This window comes from Protopterus annectens, chromosome 15.part0 (assembly GCF_019279795.1).
Source record: "Protopterus annectens isolate FY-2018-M chromosome 15.part0, PAN1.0, whole genome shotgun sequence".
Taxonomy (NCBI): Eukaryota; Metazoa; Chordata; order Ceratodontiformes; family Protopteridae; genus Protopterus; species Protopterus annectens.
In genome coordinates, this window is record NC_056749.1 from 421171085 (window position 1) to 421197499 (window position 26415).

The 26415-nt window shown below is 40.5% G+C and overlaps 1 protein-coding gene across 1 annotated transcript in view; it reads left to right on the forward strand.

Moving 5' to 3' along the window:
* Positions 1–26415, forward strand: part of TTI2 (TELO2 interacting protein 2) — a 390540-nt gene that overhangs the window by 234424 nt on the left and 129701 nt on the right. Inside the window, exons 4-5 of the mRNA XM_044057161.1 lie at positions 4100–4192; positions 21417–21601. Of these exons, the coding sequence (XP_043913096.1) occupies positions 4100–4192; positions 21417–21601 (278 nt within the window). The remainder of the gene's footprint in view (positions 1–4099; positions 4193–21416; positions 21602–26415) is intronic.

A 26415-nucleotide genomic window follows, 5' to 3' on the forward strand; every position in this document is an offset into this window, starting at 1 on the left:
TCCAAGTGTGTCTCCAGTAGCATAGCTATTTGCAGTCTATATTTTTAACATAGTTCAATACTCTTTCTTTTTTATATTTATCTGTAAGACCATTAACGTTTAAAGACATTGCAAAAAGCATCATATTCTTAAAAAATATTATTCCCACCTTCTATATAAACAGTTTTTTGTTAAATGTCTAGTTCCAGCTTTTGTATTACATGCATATACTGTTTGGCAGGTGGTGTTTCTTGTCATCTCCATTTGAGCCTATGTCACATCTTACACAACTTTTTGTTTTATTGAAAATCCTCAAACAAAAATACACACCCGCAATACCCTCCCTAAAACCTATCAACTTAGTAATAACACACAAAACTATGTACAGCTTCAAATATTGAAGTTTTACCCTCCTAATAGGAATAAATGTTCCAAACTGAGAGCCACACACACATACTTGATATAACCTAATAGAAGATTATGTATGCTAAGACTCACGGTACAGCCTGTGGTTCTATTAAGTACTGTTTGGGTTTGTCTTATCTTTATAGCTCTCTGGTTCCTCTCTTGCCTTGTCTCAAGGTTGAGCCCCACTGGTGGATTCACCAGATTTCCCTGAATCTTAGGTCTCCTTTTTCAGGGTCCTCTCCCTACTCAGGAACTGTACATGGATGCTTCCGATCAAGGTTGGAGAGCCTCTTCCAACAACCTCAAAGTCCAGGTCTTTGGTCTCATCAACAACTGGCAGACCATATCGTCATCAAGGAGATGAGGGTTGCTTTTCTAATTCTCCAGGCCTTTCACTCCGTTTGGGTTCCAAGTCCTCTAAACAGACAACACCAGAGTCACATGGTATGCCAACAAATAAGGGGTACATAAGCTTAACTTTCCTTGTAGACTGTCTCTTCAGGCTTGGGAGTTTGCAGTCAATGATCACTTGGTTCTTCAGGCTGTGTACATTCCTTCACAGCACAGGCTTGTGGCAGACTGTTTGAGCAGGTCCAGGACAAATCCTCATGAATGGATGCTTCACAGAGCAATGTTTCTGGACATTGTACATCAGTGTGGGTACTCCTCAAGTAAATAATTTTGCCTTCCCTGTAAATTGTCAACTGCCTCAGTTTTTCAAGAGTGCCAAGACCTCTGGCTTGGAAAGTGGACACCATGTCTTTTTCTTGGAAGGGAATGATTCTTTATGCCTAGCCCCTCTTCCTCTACAAGCAATAATCCTGCATAAGATTATGTGGGACAGGCCAAACATCTTCCTGGTGACTCCCCTTTGGCCCCAAAGCACTAGTTCACCCTTCTATTTCATTTGGCCAGAGGAATCATCACAATTTGTCTCACAGGATGCATCTTCTTACACAAAACAAGGGCTCTATCATTCCCCCTCACTTGCGCACTTTGGGTGATAGGGTTTTCATTCCTTTTGGACACCAATTTACTGAGGACATGCTTTGGGTTTTGCAGGAGGTCAGAAAATGCACTACTAGAAAATCTTATGTGATTAAACGGAAGAGATTTTTTTATTTGGTGTCTCAAGCATGACCTAAACCCTTTTTCTGTGGGTATTCTGACATTGCTTTCTTATTTGTGTGAGTTGCTCAATTCTGGCTTGGCTTATTCATCTGTTAAATTTCATTTGTCATCCGTTTTTACTTAATGCCTCTGAATCCATCTCTGGCTTTTAATTTTGAAGTCAAACAATTTCTGAAAGGTGTCCTTCAAATTTGGGCACCAAGAAAGCCTTTTCCTCCTTTTTGGGACCTTAATTTTTCTCTTGAGAAATCAACTCCGTTCTCTTTTGAACCTGCATTTTCCTATTCCCTACAACATTGTTTTTTGAAGACTGTACGTTAGTGGCTTACTTCCACCAAGAGGGTCTCTGAACTTCAAATACTCATGGCAACTCCACCTTTTTTCTATCTGACTTAATTCTTCATTTATAACCAAGGTGGTTAATTATTTGTCCTTGAATCAGTCCATTCATTCCTTTTTCTTTTAACCCTTCTCCACAGAATTCTTGTAGGAGAGTTCTTCACACCTTGGATTTACACAAACAGCTCAGATATTATCTAGACAAGACAAAACTTACTAGAAAATCTGAGCAGCTTTTTGTTTCCTTTCATGCCAGGAAATTAGGTTTGGTGGTATCTAAACAAATCTTCTCTCCTGGATTTCTAAAGCCATTTCTTTTTGCTATTCTTTTCATGGCAAACAACTCTTTTATTCTGCTCATGCTTATTCTACCAGGGCAGTGGCCTCTTCTGGTGCTTTTTTTCAAATATCTAGATAACTAGATCCATCTTGGAAACTGCTACGTGATCTTCTGATCTGTATTCACCAAATATTACAAATTGGATATAATTTCTAGTGCCAGGGTGGGTTTTGCCAGGGCCATTCTTCGTAGGTTTTTGGAGGGCTGTTCTGTGGCTTCCTCTTCATCCCATACTTTCCCAATAGCTTTTGTAGTCTCCCAAAAGTGAATTATACTGCAGCTGTGATATGGAAGGACATAGTACGGTTGTGTAAGATCTTACCATAACAGTAGATGTCCTGCTTCTCACTGTTGCAGTATTCTCCCCTCCCTCCTACCCCAGTTACTTTCTGTTGCTTTCCTTTTGGCCAAGGGGTCTTTGTTATATCCTTTTCTCTGTTGTCTTCCCTTCCTGGATATACATGTTGTTACTTTTCTCTTGGGTGGCTCTGGTTCTTCTGGGGCACTTCAATTCTGTGGATTAGGCACTTGTACATCACATATGTGATCACATATCTGGAGCCTTTCTCCCCGGGCCTCCACTGAAACCCGGGCCTCCGCTGAAAATTGGCTTTGTTCCAAGTTGGACTTTCCCGGTTAACAAATGTTAAATAAGTAAAATAAATATGTGCCCTATGTCTTGCACGTAGGACATACGTCTGATGTACGGCACCTGGAAGGTATAAAGGCTTTGGTATGCTGGCCAGTAATTCAGTTATCCTCAGTAGAATATCCCAAGAGTGAAGAATACTGCAGAAGTGAGAAGTAGGATGTCTACTGTTATGGTAAGATCTTACACAACTGTACTTTTTTTAACATTCAGTAGAAAAGTAGCATTTTCTGGCAGGAAAGCACAGAAGCTTAAGGTTTTAGTGGCTGATTATCTATATCCTGTTGCCCTATGTTTCACTCCCTCAAATTTCAGTTGCGTATTTTGTGATTCTGAAATATACCCAGAGCAACAGTCCTAGACCAAAAGATGCTGTAATGGGAATAGAGAAATACATATTATAGTGATTGTAAATTCTTTTTTATATTCTGTAATTCTGAGCACTTAAAGATCTGTTTCAGAAACTTTAAGTGCAGACTGAGATAGTTTGCTGCATTCCTTTCCTGTCATTATAACAGATATCTTAGTAGCTGGCATACGTTTCCTCTCTGTCTTAGGCAAACACTATAGCTGTGTTAATAAGTAAAATTCAGGGAGGAAATAGGTGTGTGGACTACTAGACAGTACTAAGAAAACCACATAAAGATGTCAGGGGGGCCTATACCTCACTAAGTATGACTGTAAGATAGTAAGTAGAGTTAAAGATGTAACTGGATTCAGATTTCCTTATTTAGTAGGAGAACAATGATATGCTCACATAACATGTACTTTTCATGGGAACAACATGATTAGTTGTAAGATTCTGATTTGTTAAAATTGTATCATACAATGTGTGCCTTATGCTATACCTAATGTCTTTTAAGGTATAAAAGGGTTGTTTGCCAGAATTCTGTGGGATCATATTAGAAAGTTATTGATCCCCTTCATGAGCTGTGGTTTGGAATAAATATTATGTTTGTATAGCCAGACATTCTGTTTTTGTTTGCATTATCTCTGACCTTAACAAGGCATTCAGGCCTAGTAGGTTTACCCAGTTAAATATACTAGTGAATCAGTGAAGAGAATGCTATTACTGTTTTTTGTTTAAGATTGCTGTTTTCCTTAGTGTCATTGGTTCTCTGTGAAGTACAATGTGACTTTGACCAATATATGGTGTAACAGAGCTGAGATTTAGCATTTTGGTGACCACTTTTGTGTAATGCAGTTTTTTGAATTGTCAGTAATTGACTGTATGTTCTCCTCTCCCATTTAAGCCAGCTGCAGATCTCTGGCAGTTTAATAGGGCACAGGTGTTGTACCATGCACTCTTCAACCACCTCTACACACATGAAGCAGATCTTATACAGGTAATTCTGTATTTTGTTTTCTGTATATTTGTAAATATGTAGCACCATTGTCTTATGTTAATATACTAAGAAACCCAGCTTGTTAATTAGTCAGCATATGTTGGAATATTTAAACAAAATATTTTTGTACATAGTCTTTACAGAGTTGAGTAAATTTAGTAGTGTCCATGCCACTCCACACACACACCATATTTTGTAGCAGTGTTACATTTTTTTTTTGTTTTGCTTCATAACATTTTCGATTTTAAGGCAGGCTAAGTCATTCTTTGTTTTATATGTATTTTTATTCGCTATTGGTAAGTATCGTTCAGTCTCAAATGCTGCATTTCTTCCATAGGGTCATAAGAATTACAAGACAAGTAATTTGAGAGACTATTTGTACCTTGCCAAAACCCTCTCTCATGGGATACCTTCTGCTTCTAGAAGACAATGTAGGTCAGTCCAGGACTGAATTTGTGAATGCCTATCCACTCATAATAGCTTTTCAAGGTTGCAAGTGGGTGTCATTGTATTTAACATGTAAGGGATATTTGTTCCAGAAATTAGTGTAATTGCTGGGTAATATACCTATCCCTCCTGTATGCCTTATTTGTATGTTGGTGGAGATTTAAATCTTAGTTGTAGTGTTTGTGGAGCTGTTGTCTTACAGAAATGGAAGAGATCAAAGGTGGTTGGGGCTTTAATGGCATGGAATGTAAGACACTGTCCTCCAGGAGTCTGTAAGAGACCAAGTATAGAGACAGCGTACCCAGCCTGTCTTGGTAGCCATTGGTCTTTAGAATGCCGGTCTTTTTTTAAGAACCACTAGGATCTTTCTAGCTGTGTGATATGTCTGGTTAGGTACATGCCGGGGGGTGGGGGGTGGGCATTGTACTGTAACTGGCCTAATTAGAGGTAAGTACAGCAGGCAATAAATTATTTTGACCTGAGTAAGATGTGTTGAGATATCAGTTCTGCTATATAGAAGGATTTCAGAACGCTGATTCTACATGGTAGTTGAAGGAGAGGGATTTGTTAATTGACCAAGGTGCGGTGCCAAGACCGATAAAAAAAATGTTTCTCTCTAAGAGGGTACTTAACTATACTATAAGTGGTAGATAGGAGCTGTTTATCAGACGTGATGACACTGAACTTTCCTGTATTTAAATTAAGTCAGTACACCATTGTCTGTAAAGATTAGTTCTTGCTGTAGGGATTCCATGTTCAGAGAGATTATTCAGTGACATTCCGCTTACAGTCATCAGCAAACTTAGTTACCATAGGTCTGGATTTATGGTTTGGAGATCAGAGAGGTATTTGCCAAAAAAGGAGGGATCCTAGCACTGAGCTGTGAGGTACTGCAATAGTTTCTTTTTTTCTTTTTAAGGTGGCACTTGCCACCTTGATTATGTGGGCTGTATTTTTTGGACACTTTGCTTTCTACCTTACCACACAAGAGTCGACATTTAGGTCTCTTAGTTTATTCATAATAAAATGGAGATGGTGTCAAATGCCTGAGCCAGATATACTGGTTGGACACAATAACTGCTATCTACTGCCTTCCTGAGCTTCTCAAAGAAGTTAACTAAAGTAAACATGACCACCCATTAAGAAAACCAAGCTATTGAGGGTGTAGCTGTATGAGGTTCTTGATATTATAGTTAATGAACTCAGATGGTATGTGTTCTGTGGTTTTTCAAATTAGATTAGTTAGGCTAATGTCCTCCACCCCCACCCCGCTTAACATCATAGCCATTCTTCGTATTTCAGGGACATACCCTGTGGGTAAGCTAAGTTAAACAAGTTCAGGAGGCTTTCCATGTAGACATGTTTGGCACTATTTGTTAAGCACTGAGGCAGATTGTGTGAATGTAGAAGTGGTATAGAAAGTGCAGTTAGGATATGCTCTCTGATGATCTTAGGGTATTTAAGAAACTCTGGGATTTGTGGGATTTTCATGACTGTATCTGAGGTAAAGTTGCCACTAAATGTATTAGCAAGTATATTAGCTGTGTCTTTAGGGTCAGAGTGGGTAATGCATTTTTGGATTAGTTCAGAACACTGCTGGGTTCTCTTTCTTATTTATTTCTGATTTACTTAAAAAACGATTTATAGTTATTCTTAGCTTCAGATGCTAGTTCATTTTGCTGTTTGCTTTGATCATTCTAATAGTCATTTTTAGTTCTTTAAAGACTTTATCAAAAAGATCAGTAATGTGGATAGGTTTTGATTTGTTACAGAACTTTACAGACTTTTCTGTATGGAGCTTATTTATACTGGTGGATCACTAAGGTTTCATTTTTTTATTTCTCTTTATAATTAGTTGGACTGCCAGAAATGTACACTTGTACAGATGGGAGTAAAACTCTGTTGAATAAGTAGCAGCTGAGGCTGCAGCATCTGTGTAAAATAGCAGATTAGGCTGCATGAAGATTGGTGATTTACAAGTAAGTGTCACAAGCTTTTTGAGTAGGTTTGTCTATTTGAAGTCCTTTATTTCAGAACTGTTCATTGCGGAGGTATATTGAAACTTTAAAAAAGATCACTGATTTTTAGTTGGAATTAACCTGGGGCAAAGATACTACAGGAGTGGTAAATGTGGTTGCTAGCTTGTTAGGTACATGTTTTAGTAAGTTTTACTCTCATAGGGGGTTGGTTTTCTGCTTGTTCTGCAGAATTATTGTTCACTTTAGTGATCTTTGGGTATAATTAGCTTTTGAGATAGGATGAATGGTTAGTCACCCATCTTAAAAGTATTTTTTTGTTATGTGTAGTTCAGTGATTACATTTAGGAATATCTTATCATTTGGAAGACATGGAAGGAGTCCAATACCAGGTTGTAAAGTGATATATTTTTGTTTGTTTGTTTACAATAAGTTGATGTGCATTGGGTTTGGTTTGTAGATCTTGTGGAATCTCCCTGTGGGTGAGATGTATGGAAATGTCCCCACAGGTCTGAATTCATGATAGACTTTAAACACAGGTAAGGAGGGTATGCTGATTTTACAATTAAACCATCTCTCATGTATGATGCAAACATAGATGTGTTCAAGTTTCAGGAGAGCCTCAGGATTAGGCAGTTTCTTATTGAGGCTTCAGGCATTGAGATGAACATCCATGATATAGTCAGAACTGAAATTTCCTGTAATTGTATCTACTTTGTTGGGATGGTCAGTAGCCAGACTCTGCCTAAAAAGGTACTATGATGGCATCAAGGGCTTTGACTGGCAAGTGAAAGCAATGGAGTAAGATGTGCAGGCCATCACAACTACATGGATTGCCACTGGATGTTATTCATATTTGCCTGGTGTGAGAAACTGAAGAACCCTCATAAGTAGATGATATTTCATTGTTTTTCATAAGCGTGCTTACTCCCAAACTCCCTCCTCTTCTGTTTGTCTTTATACAGTTCTTCTTCACAAGCTCCACTCCATATTATCATTATAATCAGTTGCTTATTTTCTCTTGCAAACTTCAGATTGTAATTATTCACTGTTGGACAAGTCATGCTGTATGCTTATCAGGTGACCAAGAACTCAGACCATCATCCTCCTCTTCATAATTGACCACTCTGCCAACATGAGATTAAATTGTCCAGTTAGCATGCAGCATAATTAGTTTGTTTGAAAATCTTCTTGCACTGCAGTCAACTCTACTTGACGAGCTGGTACTGCGAGAGACTGGTTAAAAGTGAAGAAATGCAGAAGGAAATACAAGTTGCCTAGGAAATTGATAGCCATAGAGGTTGACACAAACACATGGAGATGGTGGCACAGTTGCAGGAGATGAATGCAGTAGATAAGAATAAATCATTACAGCAAGTTGGACATTAATATATTTGTGAACAGCAGTTAGAAATGTGGAGATTAAAGTGGCCATGTGGAAATATTTAACAAGTGTAGTACTGGCACTGGCACAGGGAATGAAGTGAAGAATGAAATCTTGTGGGAATGAGGTGGGCATAGATGTGGCAGAACAGTAAGATGGACAGATAGAGGAATGTCTAATAGGGAGATGAAGAAACATTTCAGCAAACTTCAGGGGTTAGAATACAAGGATCCCCCCATCCACTTGAACAGATCTGTAGCACCCCTACTTGCATCCAGTTAGCCCACTCATTTTTGCTACAGGACAAGAGCCAAGCCCAGTAATTCCTCTAGACATATATACAGTCTTACAGGCCATTTGTTTCATGACTAAGGTGAGAACCTAATAATTTTACTCCACCCCTGGAACTGATAGTTGGGTGTAAGGGAGTAGGCCAGTCTGCATATCAGGCTGGGAGTAAGGGAGCAGGCCAGTCTGTATATCAGGCTGGGAAGAGCTAACTTCTCTTACGGCTGTGACTTCCACAAATACTTACTGTGGGATGCATACATATATGCTGTCATACATGCTGCCTCATTCGATAGGCATGAAGAGTGCTGAGGGAAACATGATTGTACAGTCCTGTCAAAGGAACCAGCTATGACCCTTTCCACCTGAAAGGCATTCCATCTTCCTCATGCCAGCTGCAACAGATGGCAGAGCCAGTAATCAAATCTGGGTCACATGGATGATAGTATGAGCTTTATTCCTCTACATCATTGAATTCAGCATCAGACTGTATAAGGTTTATGTGTACTGTATTTCTGGGTATTGAAGGATCTGCGTTACTTGTGGAATTGTCGCCAAAGTTTATACTCCTCTTCACTGAATGGGGCATTTCCAGCTATTTGCTGATAATCACAAGGAGTGGTCTGAACTGGAACCAGGTAAATAGCCAGGTCTGAGATTGGAAGTCCTGTTTAGTACTAGGACTAAGACCACAAGGACTTAGCCTGAAACTTTCCCAAGCAAGCAACCCCCTCCCTTTTATCCATTATGTTGAGCTGCCAAGAACCGTACTCTATATCTTTACCCTGCTTCAGAGTTGCCTTGCTTATTAGAAATGGCCCCAATCTACTTTTCCATTTGATATTTTAATCATTATAGCTGATGTTATCCTTTTCATTCATTCCTGAGCTGCTGGGTTTGGATCCGAGACTCAGATCCAACTCAGCCACTTCTACCAAGTCATCCGATCCAAGAACTCTTGAGCTCCTCCTTGTACCCATAGTGCCCCACGAACCTAACACACCTCAGATTTCATTTGCTGCCATTCAGCTTCAGATGCAGATCCTATTGCTCTCGAGCTTTGGAGTACATTTAGCCTTTTTCATGAGTTGTTCTGTCAGATTTTTGTCACTTATATTTTTCTAATTCTCCTATCTCCCTCCCTTAATCTTTGTAGCTAGCTTCCATACTCTTTGTAACTACCATTTCTCAGTACCTCTTTTAAGTACCATCATTGGTACTCTTTGCCTTTCGATTACTCATTTGAGAACTTTTCTACCATTGTTGGTAGTTCCTTTCTCTTGCTAACTTTTCCCTTTTACCTCAACTTAAAAAAAAAAAAAAAAAGAAATGTTTTTCTTCCCTTAGTGTTTTTAGGTAAGTGCGGTGGTGCAGCGAGAGGTTCTCCAGTTCAATCCTCTGCTGGGATGCCTTCTCTGTGGAGTCTGCATGTCCTCCCTGTGGTCGTGTAGGTTTCCTCCCACATCCCAAAGACATGCTGTAAGTGGATTGGACACTCTAAATTGGCCCTAGGCATGGGTGCGTGTCTTCTGTGGAAGGGTGGGCGCCGGGCTGGCAACTCGACACAGTAAAACTCTACTGCCAATCATGAGCGGACAGGTGATCCACTGTGTTGACCCCTAACCAGGAAAAGCCGAAAGAAGAAGTGTTTTTAGGTAAGTCTTTACTTAGACAACAATGGCTGAAAAGCCAGCTGGATTTAAAAAGTGCATTACCTGTGGGCATAAGCTTCCCAAAATGAATGCCCACAGGGAATACATGTATTGTTTAGGGCCTGCGCAGATGGATGCATATTGTTCAGTCTGCCCTGGATTTAACTCCAGAGCCCAAATTGATCGAAGAAATAAATTAGTTTTGAGAGGCCTTCTTCCTCCTTCCTTTACTTCTTCAGTTGCTGGGGCTCAAACCTCTACCAAAAAAAAAAAAACGGACAAGGGTAGGTCAGATTCACTTACCAGGGAAAAGGAGTCCCATAAGAGGTCTCTGGACCATTCTTCATCTTCGGCTCCTTCATCGGAGTCTCCTTCTAAGATGCATAATAAGTTGGAACCAACTGGTTCAAAACCTAGATCTCCTAGGATCCATACACACCTCTGCTCCTATTGGATCTAGTTTCTTCACAACTCCCTTCACCTTTCCTGGAGGGATTTCCCCCTAGGCACTTCAGGCCTCCAATCACCACATCATTTCTTAAATCTTCCAAAAGCTTGTCAGAAGTTGATGTGGATAGCATGATGAGAAAGTGCAGATCCAGATGGGGGTACTCCTGGCTCTGAATCCCTCTGGATTCTTGATCCATCCTTTGTTCACTTCCCCCTTGGTATCTTCTTCTCCGATGTGACCCACTATTTCAGGAACTTTCAGATCCATGACCTCTGGGGATGTCCTCATCGGCACTGAAGACTGTCTCTTTTCAGCACTAGTGATTTTCCTGAGGTGACCAGCTCAGAGCCATTTGAAGCCTGAAGACTGTCGGGTTTAAGGGGATTGGAGCTGTCTCTTCCCCTCGGAGCTTTGGCCCTGGACAGCATGGGCCCAACTCCCTTCTTGGGTGGAGTGCTAGTGGGGTTGCAGGAGCCGACAGTTTGTGCACTTCCTACACCTTTACCATAAACTACTGTGTCTCCAAGAGATTCTGCCTTAGAGGTTGTGGAGAGGGCTTTCTGTTTGTCTAGAGAAGGGACATCCCTGCACCTTCAGATCAGACCAGTTTGCCTCATCTGGTTTTATGCTCTGAATTTTGGTATGGGTTTTTTTTCAGCACCAGTACCATCTATCCTTGAATTTTTAGCTTCAGTTTTCAATGAAGGGGCTAGCTTTTCAACTATTAAAGTTCAGTTGGCTACCATTTCTAATTTCCACCTGGGTGAAAATATGTGGGCGGCACAGTGGTTAGTATTGTTGTTTCACAGCAAGAGGTTTTCTGGTTCAATTCTCAGCTGGAGTGCCTTCTGTGCAGAGTCTGCATGTCCTCCATGGGTCCGTGTGGGTTCCTCTGGGTGTTCTGGCTTCCTCCCATATTCCAAAGACATGCATCTGGAGCATTTCTTCCTGGGCCTCTGCTGAAAATGGGTTCTGTCCCAGTTGGACTTTCCCTATAAACAAATGTTAAAAAATAAAGTAAATAATCTCTTACTTAGCCTCTATGTAAAGCCTTTATTAAGGGAACCTTTTTATTTAGATCTCCATTAAAGGATCCTACTCCTCCTCCTTGAGATTTAACTATCATGCTTCAGGCCTCAACACAAACTCCTTTGAACCTTCAGCTAAAGCAGAACTTACGTTTTTGTCTTGGAAAACCATATTTCTGGTCACTTATCACATCAGCTAAATGAGTATCTGAACTGCAGGCTCTATCTTCTAAAACCTCTGTATCTGTTTTTTTTTTCACAAAGACAGGGTTTTCTTGTGAACAAATGCATCTTTCTTGCCTAAGGTAGCATCTGAGTCCAACATAAACCAGGTCATTAATCTACCAGTTTTCTTCCCTAATTTTTAAATAAGGGAGAGTACCTGCTCCATCATTTGGATGTGCATAGACAACTCATAGACAACTTCACTTTTATCTCCACAGAACCAAAGACTTCGGGAAATCTGATTATTTGTTTCCTTTTCTCCTAACAGTTTGGGCAAACCAGTACACAAAGTTACATTGGCCAAATGGTTAACTTAATGCATCTCCTTTGTCTATCATTGGCCAACCCTCCTAGAGCTCATTCCATGAGGTCTGTGGCAGTTTTTTCAGCCTTTGGCCAAGGGTTTCCTTAGATTACATTTGTGCAGCTGCAACTTGGACTAATTCTCACACCATTATTGCGCGTTACAGATTAGATTTGATTTCCAGGAACAGAATATCCTTTGGCTCCGCAGTACTCCAGAATATCCCTCCATGAGGGCCACCTAAGGCTTCAGTAGTCCCATCAGTTGTGGAATGAATGAAAAGGACAACAGCAGATAAAAAAAAATTACGTACTCACTATAACATTCCATTTGTGTTATCCATTTTAATTCTTCCCCAACTTCCTGCCCACCTGCCCCCTTCCTTTGCTTCTGGAAAGATCTGAGAGTTGTACAGGAACCTCTGTTCCTTCTTTTCTGGCTTTCTTTTTCCTTTCTGCCTTTGATAATTTCAGTGATAGGTTGTCCCTTTATATCTAGGGGCAGCAAACACGATCTGGGGTATGTTAAGTTGGCGGAGCTTTATGAATAAAGGGAGGAGCTCGAGAGTTCTTGGATCTGATGATCTGGTAGAAGAGGCTGAGTCAGATACGAGTCTTGGACCAAAGCCCATCAGTTGAGGAAGAATGAAAATGGACACCTCAGAGGGAATGTTACGGTAAGAACATAACCTTTTTTCCCCATGTTAAGTTGGTATTTGACTGTCTACGGCAGTTTAGTCAGGTTGTGCATATTCTAAATATAATTTTGTTCCTTTTCCTGATCTTTCTCAGAACTGCTTGTGCCTCCCCTTAATTACATACTATTTTCCCTTTCCATGCCAGTTTTGAGTTTAGATGTTTCATCAGGCTGAACAGCTGTGTTAATATTACTGTGTTGCTTTGATGCTTTATATAGATTGCAAATTAATAGTGGCAGTTTCATTGTCATTTTTTGTCATTTAGTTTGCTTTGGTTGTTTTTGCTGTGGCAATGTTTTTGAATTTGCTTTGTTTGTTTTTGGTGTGGCATAGTGATTGCCTGTACTGTGTTCAACAGGGAGAAAAAATACTCCAAAGTGTTGGAAAACTGTAAATTTGGGTAATGATTCCCCTGAGGACTGGTATTATAAATTTTTAAAATGATTAAGAGAAGCACAATTCATAGAGTCTTGATTTTTCAGGTGTAGGACCCAGGTTCTTCTCACCAGCACCTTCCAAATGTCTGTGTCATCTGCAGTGAACCTATTAGGATCAGAATTGTCAATGTCAGCTGCCTTGATACCTAAAGACCCTTCAGTGTCAGTATAGAGCAATGAAGTCCTGCAGTTTGAGATCAATCCTAGTCATGTTGAGCCTGGCCAGTTCTGTTTCTAGAGCTGGCTTTTCAGTGTACAATGTAAATGTAGATGCCTTTAAATGTATCTGCAGTCAGGTTTGATGCTTCTTAGGCCATCAACTCCTTGATTCATATCTCATCAGCTAGACAAGTCTCAGTGTTATTGCCCACACCAGTTATGCATGCTTTCTTGTGTCCTCCCTTCTGGTATGGCAGGTGACTGTGGACAACAAAGGACTTCAGTAGAGTGTTTGGACTAGTATTCAACTCCCCATATGGAACATACGGGTCTACTGTTTTTGGTCAAAGTTTCAGTACTTTGAACTTCACTTGTACTAACCCACTTTTTCGAAGTACTGAAACTTTGAAAACTGACTACAGAGATCACAATACAGCGCGGAATGGGAATATTCCCTTTTCCATGCTGTAGTGCAATCTCGAAGTTGGTATATTTAAGTAGGGGGGTGTGGAGGGCACAGCCCCCCCACATGGGGGGTCCAGGGGGGTTTGCTCCCCTGCAAAAGCATGTTTTTGTTATATTTATTTTATTTTTGAGGTAATTGGGTGCCTAGACTTCAGCGAAAGTGCACTTTCATTGAAGTGCACTTTCGCTGAAGTGGGGTTCTACTTTTTGTTTTCGATTAAGTGACAATTCATTGTAAAGTAGTAGACTCGGAACATACATACAGGGAGACAAGTCTCCACGATTGAGGATGACATCTGTACATACAGATTCCTTTTCCTCTAAAGACTCTCTTAAGTCACCTCTTGAGTCTCCAGGTTTCATAGGCTGATGAAGACAAAGTGGCTGGTTCTCTAAATTCCTGTCAAAGAATCCCAACTTTGCGGAAATTCCTGAAATGATCTGTGTTGAGGTGGAATGGACTCCTGAAACCCCCTCTCCATCTCAGCTTATCTTGGAGGAGGCATTTTAATCTCCCAAGTTTTCCACTTGAATGGTTCCACCATCTGACAAATTAGTTTAGCGAGTGGCACAGTTTAAAAAAAAAATGGATTTGATGGCTCCCATCAAACAGATGCCAGGCAAGACCTCAAATTTCTAAGGACTGGACTGGTCTTGCTTGTAGTCAAAAAATGGACTCTATGGTGGCTGCAGCTCCCTTAAAAAAGTTTCCAACCCTTCAGAACCTTGTTGTCCATCTGCCTAATAAAATGTCTCATACTCTGGACCAGTTTGGAAAACATATTTAGTCCTCCTTGATGTTCACTTTGAGGCAATAAACTGTATGCCCAGTAGTGAGTTTCTGGAGAGGCAATAGAAGCACAAAGGAGTCTGTAAGGGTTGCTAAATGGGGAAATTAAGAAGCAGCTTTTGTCCCAGATGTAGTATGTGCTTCATATCAGTTATCACCATGCACCTTATGTACATCACAGCTAATGTAGCAGCTGAGGTATCAGACAATATCATATCTCTTAGACCCCATTTCTTGCTCCAATATATGGACTTTGCTGAAGATAGTAAGGCCAATTTCTTTAATGTCCCATTTGACAGAACCTTGCTGTTTGAGCAGGCAGTATACAGCAAAATTGGAAAGAAGAGCAAGAACGCAAGACCCTCACAATTGTTGGAATTGAACTCCAGTATACTTTTCTAACACATAGCCAAGTCCCTAGCTGTTATTCTTCCAACATGGCTAACAGGATCACTACAATACAGACTCTCGAAGGAGACAACTTGTAGAATGGCTGGCAACCTTGGCGGACAGTCAGGAGGACACTCCCTGGGGGCTTGCCCTACAGATTTGTTATGGAGACAGTGGGAGGAGGTCATCTGTCACCTTCACTTGTTCTAGTGGATAGCCGTCATGCAGGTTAAGTGGGTGAGATTGGTTGCATTCAGAGGGTATATATATACAATTCCCTTTGTGTACCCACCCAGACTGCAGTCTGTCTCCTTGAAAGAAGCTTCACCTCATGAAAGAGCTGTGACAAGAAAAGGGGCATTAAGTCTTCTTCAAAAAAAGTGCTGCCAGGAGGTCCCACCAGACCAGCAATTGTTAGGTTTTTACTCAAGAATATTTTTGGTACCAAAGAAAACTGGGAACCTTTGATCCATATTAGATTTTACTAACCTAAACCAGTATACCCCAAAAAGCATTTTAACATGGTAATGTTATAGTCCATGTCTGCAATAATGAGACAGGATGGACCTACAGGATGCCTAACTACATAAAAAATGCAAAGGATTTTCACACAGTGTTTTCTACTCTTTCACATAGGAGCCACTAACTAACAATCTTGGACTCTCCCATACGGTCTTACCTCAACTCCCAGGTCTGATGAGGCCTTTGGGCAACCAGCTATTAAATCTGGGCATAAAATTGACAAAACTAGTCAGAATCAAATGAAAAATATTATTGCCTTGTATTGGTGAGGTACAAACTTAAGTCATAAATTAAATTATGCTACTACATCTAAAATAACATTTCAGAAATGTCCACACTACAATGAGAAGACTACATAATATTAGATTGAAGTCAGCAGTAACACGGTTATTGACTGGGGAAGGGAGTTCTAACAGTAATTCCTTAGGTTGTTAGATGTAGATTTTAACATCCTACAAATAAGTAAAGGAAGGAAATATTTTAACACATCATTTAATATATTAGTTTTAATGGACACATCACTCTCCTTAAAGGCATAGCAATCCCTAAAACCATAAGGAACAAAGACACAAGTAGAACCATCTTTGTAGTTGTGAAAAGACACAAATGGGTAATTGGAAGCTTTCCATAGCTGTACTGTAACTGTGTTTCAGTGATGATGATAAAAAAAAAATCTGCCTTCATTACTTTACTGCCTCAAATGGTTTTGGTCAAAGCCATCTGAAAAATTTGGTACAATTAATTCCCTAATTATCTTTTGGCAGAAGTATAACCCTGGTATTTTGAGCATTAGGCAGTGTTTTGTAGTTGGAAGTATAGAGAGGCAGAAAGGGAACGATTATCACAGGATTATAGAAGACTGCTAGGCTAATGGCCCTGAGGCCCTTACGAGCCTAGCCAAGAGTTTATCCCCAAAAAAGAAACCTCAGTCAGCACCTGTCTCCCCTGTCAATGAGGGACACAGGTGGAACCCCTGGGACATATTTGTGGTTTCCCATCCACTCATCAAGGTTGCGCTTGAAGAGGGTCAGCGAGATACTTTGTACAACATGTATGGGAAGTCTATTCCAGAGACGGGGCAGCCGCTGAGAGACAAATCTGTCTCTCTAGCAGGTTTTGTTGATGTCGCATATTAGATTTAGACCTTTCGAGTGGGTAATGCGTGAGGAGTTAGATTTATGGATATGGAACATCTCTAGTAAGGCAGGGTTTGATATTGCCTTGTAGGTGAGACAAAGATCATCTCTGAGCAATCTGTATGATACCGCCTAGAGTGATAGTGATTTAAGCCTGTCTGCATAGGACAGGTGTTGGAGCCCATGGATTCTCTCTGTGAGGTATTTATGTGGCCTTTCCAGTTGTTGCAGGTGTTTGGAAAGGTACATACCAAACAGGGTGTTATACTCAATTATTGGCCTAATGAGAGAGGAGTACAGAGGAGCAATAACCTCCTTTTTTCTAGATGCAGTACCTTTACTTATAAGACAAACCAAGTAAAAGGCTTCTCTGATCACTTCCACATGATGGTTGAATGTGAGATTGTTGTCAACCTGAGTACTCAAGTCACTCACCACAGGTTGTGTGCTTAGGGGGTTGCCATTGATGTGGTAATCCATAGGGGATGTGTTTTTGCTAAATGGTATAATACATTTGTTTTGTGTTTAATGTAAGGCCATGACTTTGGCACCAGTCATTTGTTGCTGTGAGACCCTCTTGCAGTATGTTAATATAATTTGGGGAGTCAATGACAGCACCCAACTTACAGTCATCCACAAACTTTGTCAGCCACAGGCCTTTTGTCTTTGCCTGGACCTCTGAGAAGTAGATGCCAAACGGTAGGAGACCCAGGACAGATCCCTGGGGAACACCACTAGTGATAGGTCTGGAGATGGAGGTGCCTGTTTTGACCTTGTCGGTCCTATCGGTGAGCTAGTTGGCCACCCACCTGATGAGATAGGGATTTACACCATGTTGTGTTAGCTTTTTGATGATGCCCGAGTGGGGGATTGTGTCAAAGGCCTTGCCCAAGTCAAGGTAAGCTATATGTATTGCCTTTCACTCATCCAGGTCCTTGGTGGCAGTTTCAAAGAGGTCAACCAGGTTCAACAGGCAAGATCTGTTTTGATGAATCTTAATTGGGTGGGGTCAAGTGCTTGGGGATTGCCTATGTCCTTGTTTATGAGATCCATAATAATACGCTCCGTGTCTTTACAGATCAGACTTGTCAAGCTAATGGGGTGATAGTTTCCAGGGTCAAGAGTGGCACCACCTATATGCAAGGGGAATGACAATGGCAGTTCTCTACTCTGCTGTAATGAAGCTTGTACTTTGGCTGTGGTTGAATAAGGTGCTTAATGGCAAAGCTAATTCTTGCTGGAGATGGTGTAGAATACAACCTGAGATACTATCAGGTCCCATTGAAGCTGTGTTCTTTGCCTTGGATAGGACCTTTAACAGTTGATCTACAGATGTGAGGCGTGGGACAAGTATTGCGGATATGGAATGAGTCTTGGGGGAAGGGATAGGGGAGTGAAGTTTGTGCTGAACCTATCTGCTAGTAGGTTGGCTAAGTCAACAGAATCAGTGTAAGTGGTACCGTTCAGTACTGATTTGGAACAAACCTGGGCTTTGCCTTGGCGGTACCTGACGTAAGTGAGGAAGGCTTCGTGGTTTCCCGTTGTTTCAGAGGCTAGTTTCAATTTGCAGTTAGTTTTGGAGGTTTTCACTAGTGATCTAATTTGCTTGTTGAGACTGAGGAGGGAGTTTTTTCTTTTTGCTGTAAAGCCTTTTGATAGAGGATGTCCACCAGACAGGTTTGTGTTTCCTTGAGGAGCAGGTTTTAGTTCTGTTGGATATGGCTGAGTCCATGCAGTTGTACAGGTGCTTGTATACTGCATTGGCATACCGTTCAGCATAGTTGTCTGCATCCTCTTGGGGGGGGGGTGTGAAGCTACTGATACCCACCCTTAGGAGGTTGTAGTCAGCTTTTAGCTTGGTTATGGCTGGGGGGGGGGGGGGATAGACAATTTGAATGAGACAGACTTATGATCTGATCTCACCAGGGAAGAACGTACTATGGACTGGTGCAGTGGTCACCCATGTTGGTGAGAACCAAGTCCAGAATGTTATCTCCCCTTTGGAGGATGAGACAAGCTGGCTAGTGCGTTAGAATTGATGAAGTCAAGGAATCGTTGGGTGAGTGCATTTGTGCAGAAATAGTTCACCCAGTCTATGGTGGGGTAGATGAAGTTACCAAGAGTCAGGATGTTAGGGGGTACCTTGATGGAGTCAAGTAGGTCCATGTAGGAGTAGTGGGTGCCATGAGTCATGGAGGGTGGGGTCTATAGCTGGCTATAAATTGGATGGGTGTCTTGCCAACTGTCAGTTGCACCTGGAGTAATTCCAGTGCATCATGCTGGCAAACCAGTCTGGAGGTGTGCCTGTTCTTAATGAAGGTAGAGATTCCACCACCCTTAGTCTTCCCGACCTCATTTTGAGGTTGGAATGTGTGGAATGGGGTATGGCCTGATAAGGCAGGGGTGCTCTCTGCAGCCGTGAACCAAGTTTCTGTGACTTCATAGACATCGGCATCTTCCAGTGTGAGGAGAGCTTCCAGTGACTGCATTTTCAGTTTAAGGCTCTTAGTGTTAAGCAGCATGACCTTCATTTTGCTTTTTGACATTGCCAAAAAAAGGCACATTGAGGAGGCAAGAGCCATGGCCAGGATCCAGAATCCCAAGCAGTGACAGGTGGAGGCCATCTCTGGCAAACCATAGAGGCCTCTTAGCCATGTCATCCCAGGCAGACAGATAGTGGATCCCCTTGGAAAGACACCAGCAACTAAGCCAATTGTTGAAGTCAATTATTTTTTGTTGGTATTATGGTATAATTTTTGGTGAAGGTAGGGTGCTGCTTAGTGCTAGGGTCATACCTGCCTGGGATACATACTCTGAGAGCTCAATCATGTCTCTCTTCGTGTAGTCCAAGGAGGTATGTCTCAGATCATTCACACCAAAATGTACAATGACAGAGTCATACTTGTACCTGTTGTGGAGAGACTTAAGTGCATGCGTGATGTGGTGGATTCTGGCACCTGGCAGACAACTGACCATGAACTTCTCCTTGTTGAGCCTGGCGAGGGGACATCGGTGTGCCTCACAATTGAGTTGCCAATGACTAGTATGTTTGGTTTATTTTTATGCCTTATGGGCTGTGTTTGTGAGACACTGGTGTGTTGCCTGCTGTGTGTGATGTGTTTGGTGTTGTGTATGGAATGTTTGTGAGCATGTTTTGAGGTCTCTGTTGTTTAGGTAAGTTTTTATTGAGGACCTCTGCATAGGTGGTTGTGTGTGTGATTGTGTGTGATTGTGTGCGATTGTGTGTGTGTGTGTGTGTGTGTGTGTGTGTGTGTGTGTGTGTGTTATGTGGGCGGTGTGGTGTTTGTGCTGGCATTCTCCTGTTTGTCAGGAGTATCGACTGTGGCGCAAGAGAGCATGGATTCCAGGTTACTGATGTAGATGCATTTCTTGCAAGTAGATGATTTATGTGCTAGGAGAAGAGGGCTGTCCGTGAACATGAGGCAGTTGCTGCACTGTCTCAGTATGCCCATGTCGACCAGGCTGGCAGGAGAAACTGATGGGAATTGTCCAGACAGTGTTCTCAATACTTGGCGGACTTATGGAGACTGGAGACAAGGTTTTGATAAGAGTTTATCCACAAGAGTGTAGACCACAAAAACCTTAAATGTAAAATAACTGGCCTGAAGCACAAGTGCTAAAACCAAAACTAAGATGCTTAGAATAGCAGATAAATTCAGTCAGACTAGTAACAAGCAGTAATAAATGCAGCAGAATAAGAGCACTTGAGCACTTAAGACGCACAGCAAAGCAAAATAAGGTAATAAAGTAGGTAGAACACTGTTACAGTAAGAGCAGCTGAGTCAAGTGTAAGAATTTTTTTTAAGTGGAGAAATGGGCAAACAGAAGATAATACAAGATTAAGAAACTAAGGGGGTTTGGCCTTCCCAAATGCTCTCTGTACACAGTAGACAGCTGATGAGATGGGACTGGTAGGAGTATCTAAAATCAAAGATGGGGCTGAGAGGAGTGTCGAAAGACAAATTTACAGCAGTGGCAGCCAATACCAAAGCCATCAAGTTTAACAATAGAAGAATACTTGGGTGAAAGTGCAGAGAAAGAGACCAATACTCAATGAAACAATTCAGTAAATGCAGTACAGTTTTTGTTAACTACCACTGAAACAGAACAAGTGCAGAAAAGTATACTTATATCAGCTTTTTATATCCAGATGCTTGTAGAATCAGTCCCAGCCAGCTAAACAGGTCTGCTGCTGAGCAGAAATACACATAATTATAATTATAGCTTTGGTGTACATTTAGCATTTTCAAGACTGTCATAACTGCTGCTGTGAATGCTGTTGTTAACTTGAATGAACAGAAAGGAGGCAGCTAATATGCCAAACAAAAAGGTGAAACACTAACATTTCCTTTCCTGAATGCAGTACCTAGGGTACAATTTCTGTGCACAATTTGGTATATATAGAGGATTTTCCTTGGTAGTTCTACCATTTGGCATTTTGTTTGTTCATGTTCTTGAGTTCTTGTTGGCACCTTTTCTTTGCCTGTTATTAATAAATAGTTTAATGCATGTCATGCGATCTGTATATGTAGACCAGTGTTAGAGCTGCATTTATGTTTCAGTATTAAAACCATGTTATAAGATAGTGCTTGCTATGCTGTTCCGAACTGGTTGCATTAAAAGATCTTAGGATATCAAATGTTAGGTTATATTCTGTCACCTATCATTTTTATAAATATCTGCCCAACTTAAAGAAGAATGTCATATACTCAACACCAGTTCTAAGCTACCTCTTTTGTAAACTAAACACTGATGGCGTTGCTGTGTTTCTGAATTAAAGAATACTCAGCTGCAGGTGAAACCATCAGGATTAATTTCCTTTGTAATATAATGCATTCTTCTCTTCTTCTAGGTTGTTCTACCTTGCCTGTTAGACTTGCTCCCAATTATGGAAAAATCATCAGTGATTACTGAAAAGAGAGAGAAGACTACCTACACTGATGAGGTGTTACGTCTGGTTCTGACTCACATGGAAATGGAAAACAAAATAGCTCTGCGCAGAGTATATGCAAAAAACCTTCCATGCTTTGTGGAAAGGTGAGACTTGTGATTAAGACTGTGATTGCTGTATGGTCAACTAATTCTGCTTCCTACCATTTCTCTGCATGTCTGCAATCCTGCCCAAAGTCTATGTAGTTATATGCTAGAAGTGAATAGCTGAGATGTGTTGGAGGGCAAAACCAGCCCATGTCTATAGTGATGTGTTTCTCTAAAAGTGTTGCTTTGGAAGCAACCTTGAATTTCTCAGTAATATGGCACAGAGTGAATGATGTCTCTACTCAAGCACTGCAGTTGGGTGTGAAGTACAGAAGCTGCATGAGGTAACTTCAGCCTGTCAGACTGAAAGGAAGGGAACGTCAAAGTTTTTAGCATGCATCCACAGTTGCATGTAGTTTTCATAACATGTTCTGAGGATCCAAGACAGTTTTGCAAGTGCTAGTTGATCAGCAGTGCAAGATTATAGATCAAGTAATGATCACAATAAAATAAAATGTTCTCTTTCACTGGGTGTGTCAAAGCTCCAGACACTTTCCATGCAGAAGACTGCACTCCTTGCATACTCCTCCTTTTCATAATTCACTGCAGGATCATTGCAGCTCAGGGTAAGGAGTGGGGATCCTTGTAGAGACCTTGTTTCACAAACTGACATTTTGGTCTGGTGTGCATGGTGTGCTTTCGGCTATCAGTCAGCTGTCCAGATTTCAGGCAGTGCATGCTGCCTGTAATTTAGTGCCTTGTTTTGGAGGTGCAGTCCAGGGCTTTGTGGATTGGATAGATGATGTTAGTTGTAACCTTTTAATATAGCTGGAAAACATAAGAAGATCATATAGAGAAATTGTGGCATAAGGCATACACAAAAAATTAGCTACAAATAAACTTGCATGCATGTAAAACTATAGGACAACCCCTGCTTTACTTAGCACTACAAACTTATTATGAGTCTAAGCATTTAGACAGTCTCCCAAAATGATCATGCAGTGAGCAGAATTGATGCAAAATGAGTAGTCACTGTATGCCCTGTGGCTACAAGGGAAAAGAAAGATGGGTGTCTGCTGTGTTTGAATCACCTTCACCCTGGCATGTTCTCAAAATGAACGATTGGTCTTTTCCACGTAAAATGCGGGAAATGCCTTACACTTAGCCAAACAAACTACATCTCTGCTAGAACAATCTGCATGATGTGAAAATTTACATTTCACTTCAAGAACGTGTGAGGGAATATATCTATGCAATAAATAGGAAGGATGAGACAAATGCATTGGTGAGGCATGTTAGTAGTACAGGGAAGCAAAATAGCTTTGTCATTTTAGTACTGGAATTTGTTGTAAAGGACCTTAGGGTAGGTGATCATAGAAATAAGACAGAAAAATCTGAGGTTAGATGGATTATTAAGCTACATTCAGATAGGGCGTTTGGGTTAAATGACACAGTGTCTATAAAATCTTTTTGAAAGGATAGACCTTTGGAGAGATAATTGATTATCATATATAAATATCTACATTTTTGAGATGTTTTTATAATTTGTAATATATAATGCTTAGTGACATAGGATAAAAATGTTTATTGTAAGAATGTAAGAACACATATATTAATTGTAAGTTCTAACTGATTATATGGATTTTTTTGTTTTGGTTATGCAGAGTTCCTTTTGTTTTCATTTTTATCTGAGAAGTAGATTAATGTTTTTAAGAATGTAAACAATTCTTATTTATTTCTTTTTTGTAAATCTAGCTAAAAGTTTTCATATATTTATAGTTTTTCTGTTTATATGATCCCAGTGAGTAGATTTTATGGTGAGTAAATTTATGAATGAACTACGTAGAATAGCTCGATTTATGAATGGAGTGAATACACCGAATGTGTTATACTGGCATCTAGAGGCACCTAACAGGAAATGCACTTTTAAAATGAAATACAAGATTGCAAATTTCTGTTTAAGTATTATAATTATTGTAATTCATTGGCTTGTTTTTTATTTGCATTTTATATGGGATTTAGGTGATTTTTAGTATGTACATGAGTCAGTCCATTATAATAATGATGAGATGCATGTTGTTAATGTGATAATGTTTCCCTTGCTGGATTGGTCTGACATATGACGTATTGTAAGAAGGTTTGTGAATGGATACTTTGTATTTGAAAGCCACATTTTGTATGGTCTTGTGATTTTAAAAGTTTATATAAGTGGTTCTATTTAAAAATCTGAGGAAGGGTCCAAGCGTCCAAGTTGGACACAAAAGCACTTACTATTAATTAAACGTTATTTGTTTTATAAGCCGTGTCTGCAGCCTTTCCATTTATATCTGATTTACATATTTGTAACAAACATTATACAGTCATTAAAGTGACCTGTCAAAAGAAAAGTGAGCATGGAGAAACATTAACTCATTTTTTTTCTGTATCCTTTTAGGCACTTGTGCCTTCTGACCATCAAGCTGCTGCCGCTACTTGTCCATTCTCCATCACTGGATTGAAAGCAATCTTTGATATGGCAATCATACAGGCAGTGATAAAGGGTCTTCTATTATGGCTTTAACCCCTTGTTGACCAACATCAATACCTGTGTCACAGTAGGGGCATCTTAATCCTCCTCTCCAAAATGTGCATGCCTCCCCCACACACATGCATGACATGAGGGCTGTTGTCACTGGCTTGGAATCGTCAAGCCCACATCCACCAAGTTTATAGCCACTGATTACATGCAGTTCTTTGCTTGTATGATAGGAAATCAACAAGCCATGACTATTAACTCTGCGCCAAAATGGGCAAGCCTGCATAAGTCACTCAATCCCACCAACCCCTGCCCACTTGTTTCAGCACTAGAGACACATATCAAATTGAGATCAAATGGGTTTATTCAGGCTTTATCCCTAATTATCACAGAGGTGGGAAAACTATTAATTCAGTCAGTGAAAAAGCAAAATCCCAAGATCATTCCAACAGAACAGAATGGTGGTAGTTTCAACTAGAACAAGCTTATTATTATGCAGTTCTGCTTCAAAATGAAATGGATAGATTTTATATTAATCTGTTTTTACAAGCAGCTAACCAATATGGAGCAGCTCGACAAGCTGTTTGCCAAACTGTTCATCAAAATACCCAGCAAAGAATGTACCACATAATTAATTTGATATATTTTTATGTTTTGTTGGTAGCTATGCCCCCACTCCCAACTTTCAATATGTCTTCTTAAAGGTGTAATAGTACAGTATGCTGCTAGTGTCATTAATGAAGTGATAATTGAGCCCATATCTATGAAAGGATTCAAGGCTATCCTTTTGTGTATGTATATTTTTCCTCATAATTCCTGTTAGACCATATTCTTACCTTTGCATAACCTTATCTTAGAAGTACAAGCCAATACCAAATCCACTAGTGCTCAGGAGTCAGGCTCTGTAGACCCATATTTAATGAATCTCATTTCAGGTTATACCATACCCAACCAGAGTGAACTTTGTAGAGAAAATAGCAGCACTTTGTTGACATAAGTCCTGAATGATCAGCTTATGACCAGCTGCCACAACAGAATTGTATCCTCCCTACAAAATTAGAAGTACTTTTATCTACATATAGTGCAAGGCTCCACACAAAACTCAGATTCCCCACAGACTGTCACGACCACCTGCTGCTACATAGTCATCTGCCGTCTGTCACTGTACGAGTGAGTACTTGTATACTGCAATACCAGTCATATGCAGTTGTTCAGCTGCGATCCAAGGAGATGAAGTGCTTTTCACTGACTGAAACTTGCAAGCAACTTCTGTAGCACCCTTGTACATAATCAACTCTGCTAGTGAGACTAATTTTTTGTTGATCATATGACTTTAATCCTTTTTAGTTTCAGTCATGTCATGATATGCCATATTCAAAATCATAGATGAGGGCTGTTGTTTTGACTGGCTGTTTGTAATGAGTGCACCTTTGGGAGTATCCTTTATTAAGTCTTTTGCACTTTGACATGTCTAGGTACACATTTGTGGGGGCATAGCCCTTTAGCCTGTGACAGAGTCCCTGTGTCTAGGTTTGCAAGTATGCAGTCCCTTTGTCTTGCCATTTGTTAACACTGTACGATTTGCCTCTGACAGGTTATAGTAAAAAAGTTTATTAATTGACTGCAGAGAAATCCCAGACCTTCAGAGTGGTACTGACAGGTCACAAACTAGTTCATTATAAAAGCTAAAGACAGATGTAGCCAGTGTCATCATTTTATCTTAGTGACCAGACACAGAAGAAGAAGCTCAAGGCCTTCCTCTTCACTCATTGTTTGACAAGTGTGATGTCAACAATACAAAGATCCACCAGGAGCCTTGTAGAAGACACTAGGACTAAAACAGACAGACCCAAGGTAGAGGGGCCAGGCCTGATGATTCAAGGCAGAGGCCTTGTAGAAGATACCAGAAGTAAAACATATAGACCTAAGGGAGAGAGACTGGACCTGATGCTTCTAAGTATGGCATCTCTTCAAAGTTCACTTCAGCAGCCAAGGCTTCTTTTCTTCTGGCTCATTGTCTTCCAGTGAGAGCTCATCCATCTGGTGACTGTCTTCGGACAGTGGGTTAATAGTGTTTGATGCTGCCTTCCTATTCCTTGTAATGTTTTCTTGTGAATAAGATATTGGCATTTATCACCATCATCTCTTCCTCTTTGAAATTACCAAAGAGGTATTAAAAACAAAGGAGGAACAGAGCCTTAAATTATTGCTTCTTACCACAGTGTCTGATTCTGATCTAGTAGTACTGCCTTCATTCACTGTCCTGTGAGTGTAGAGGCATTTGCTTACACTGGCTGACATCAGAGTTCAGGCTCCACACAAATTTGGTTCTTCAGTGGTCCTTATACTCCTGCAATGT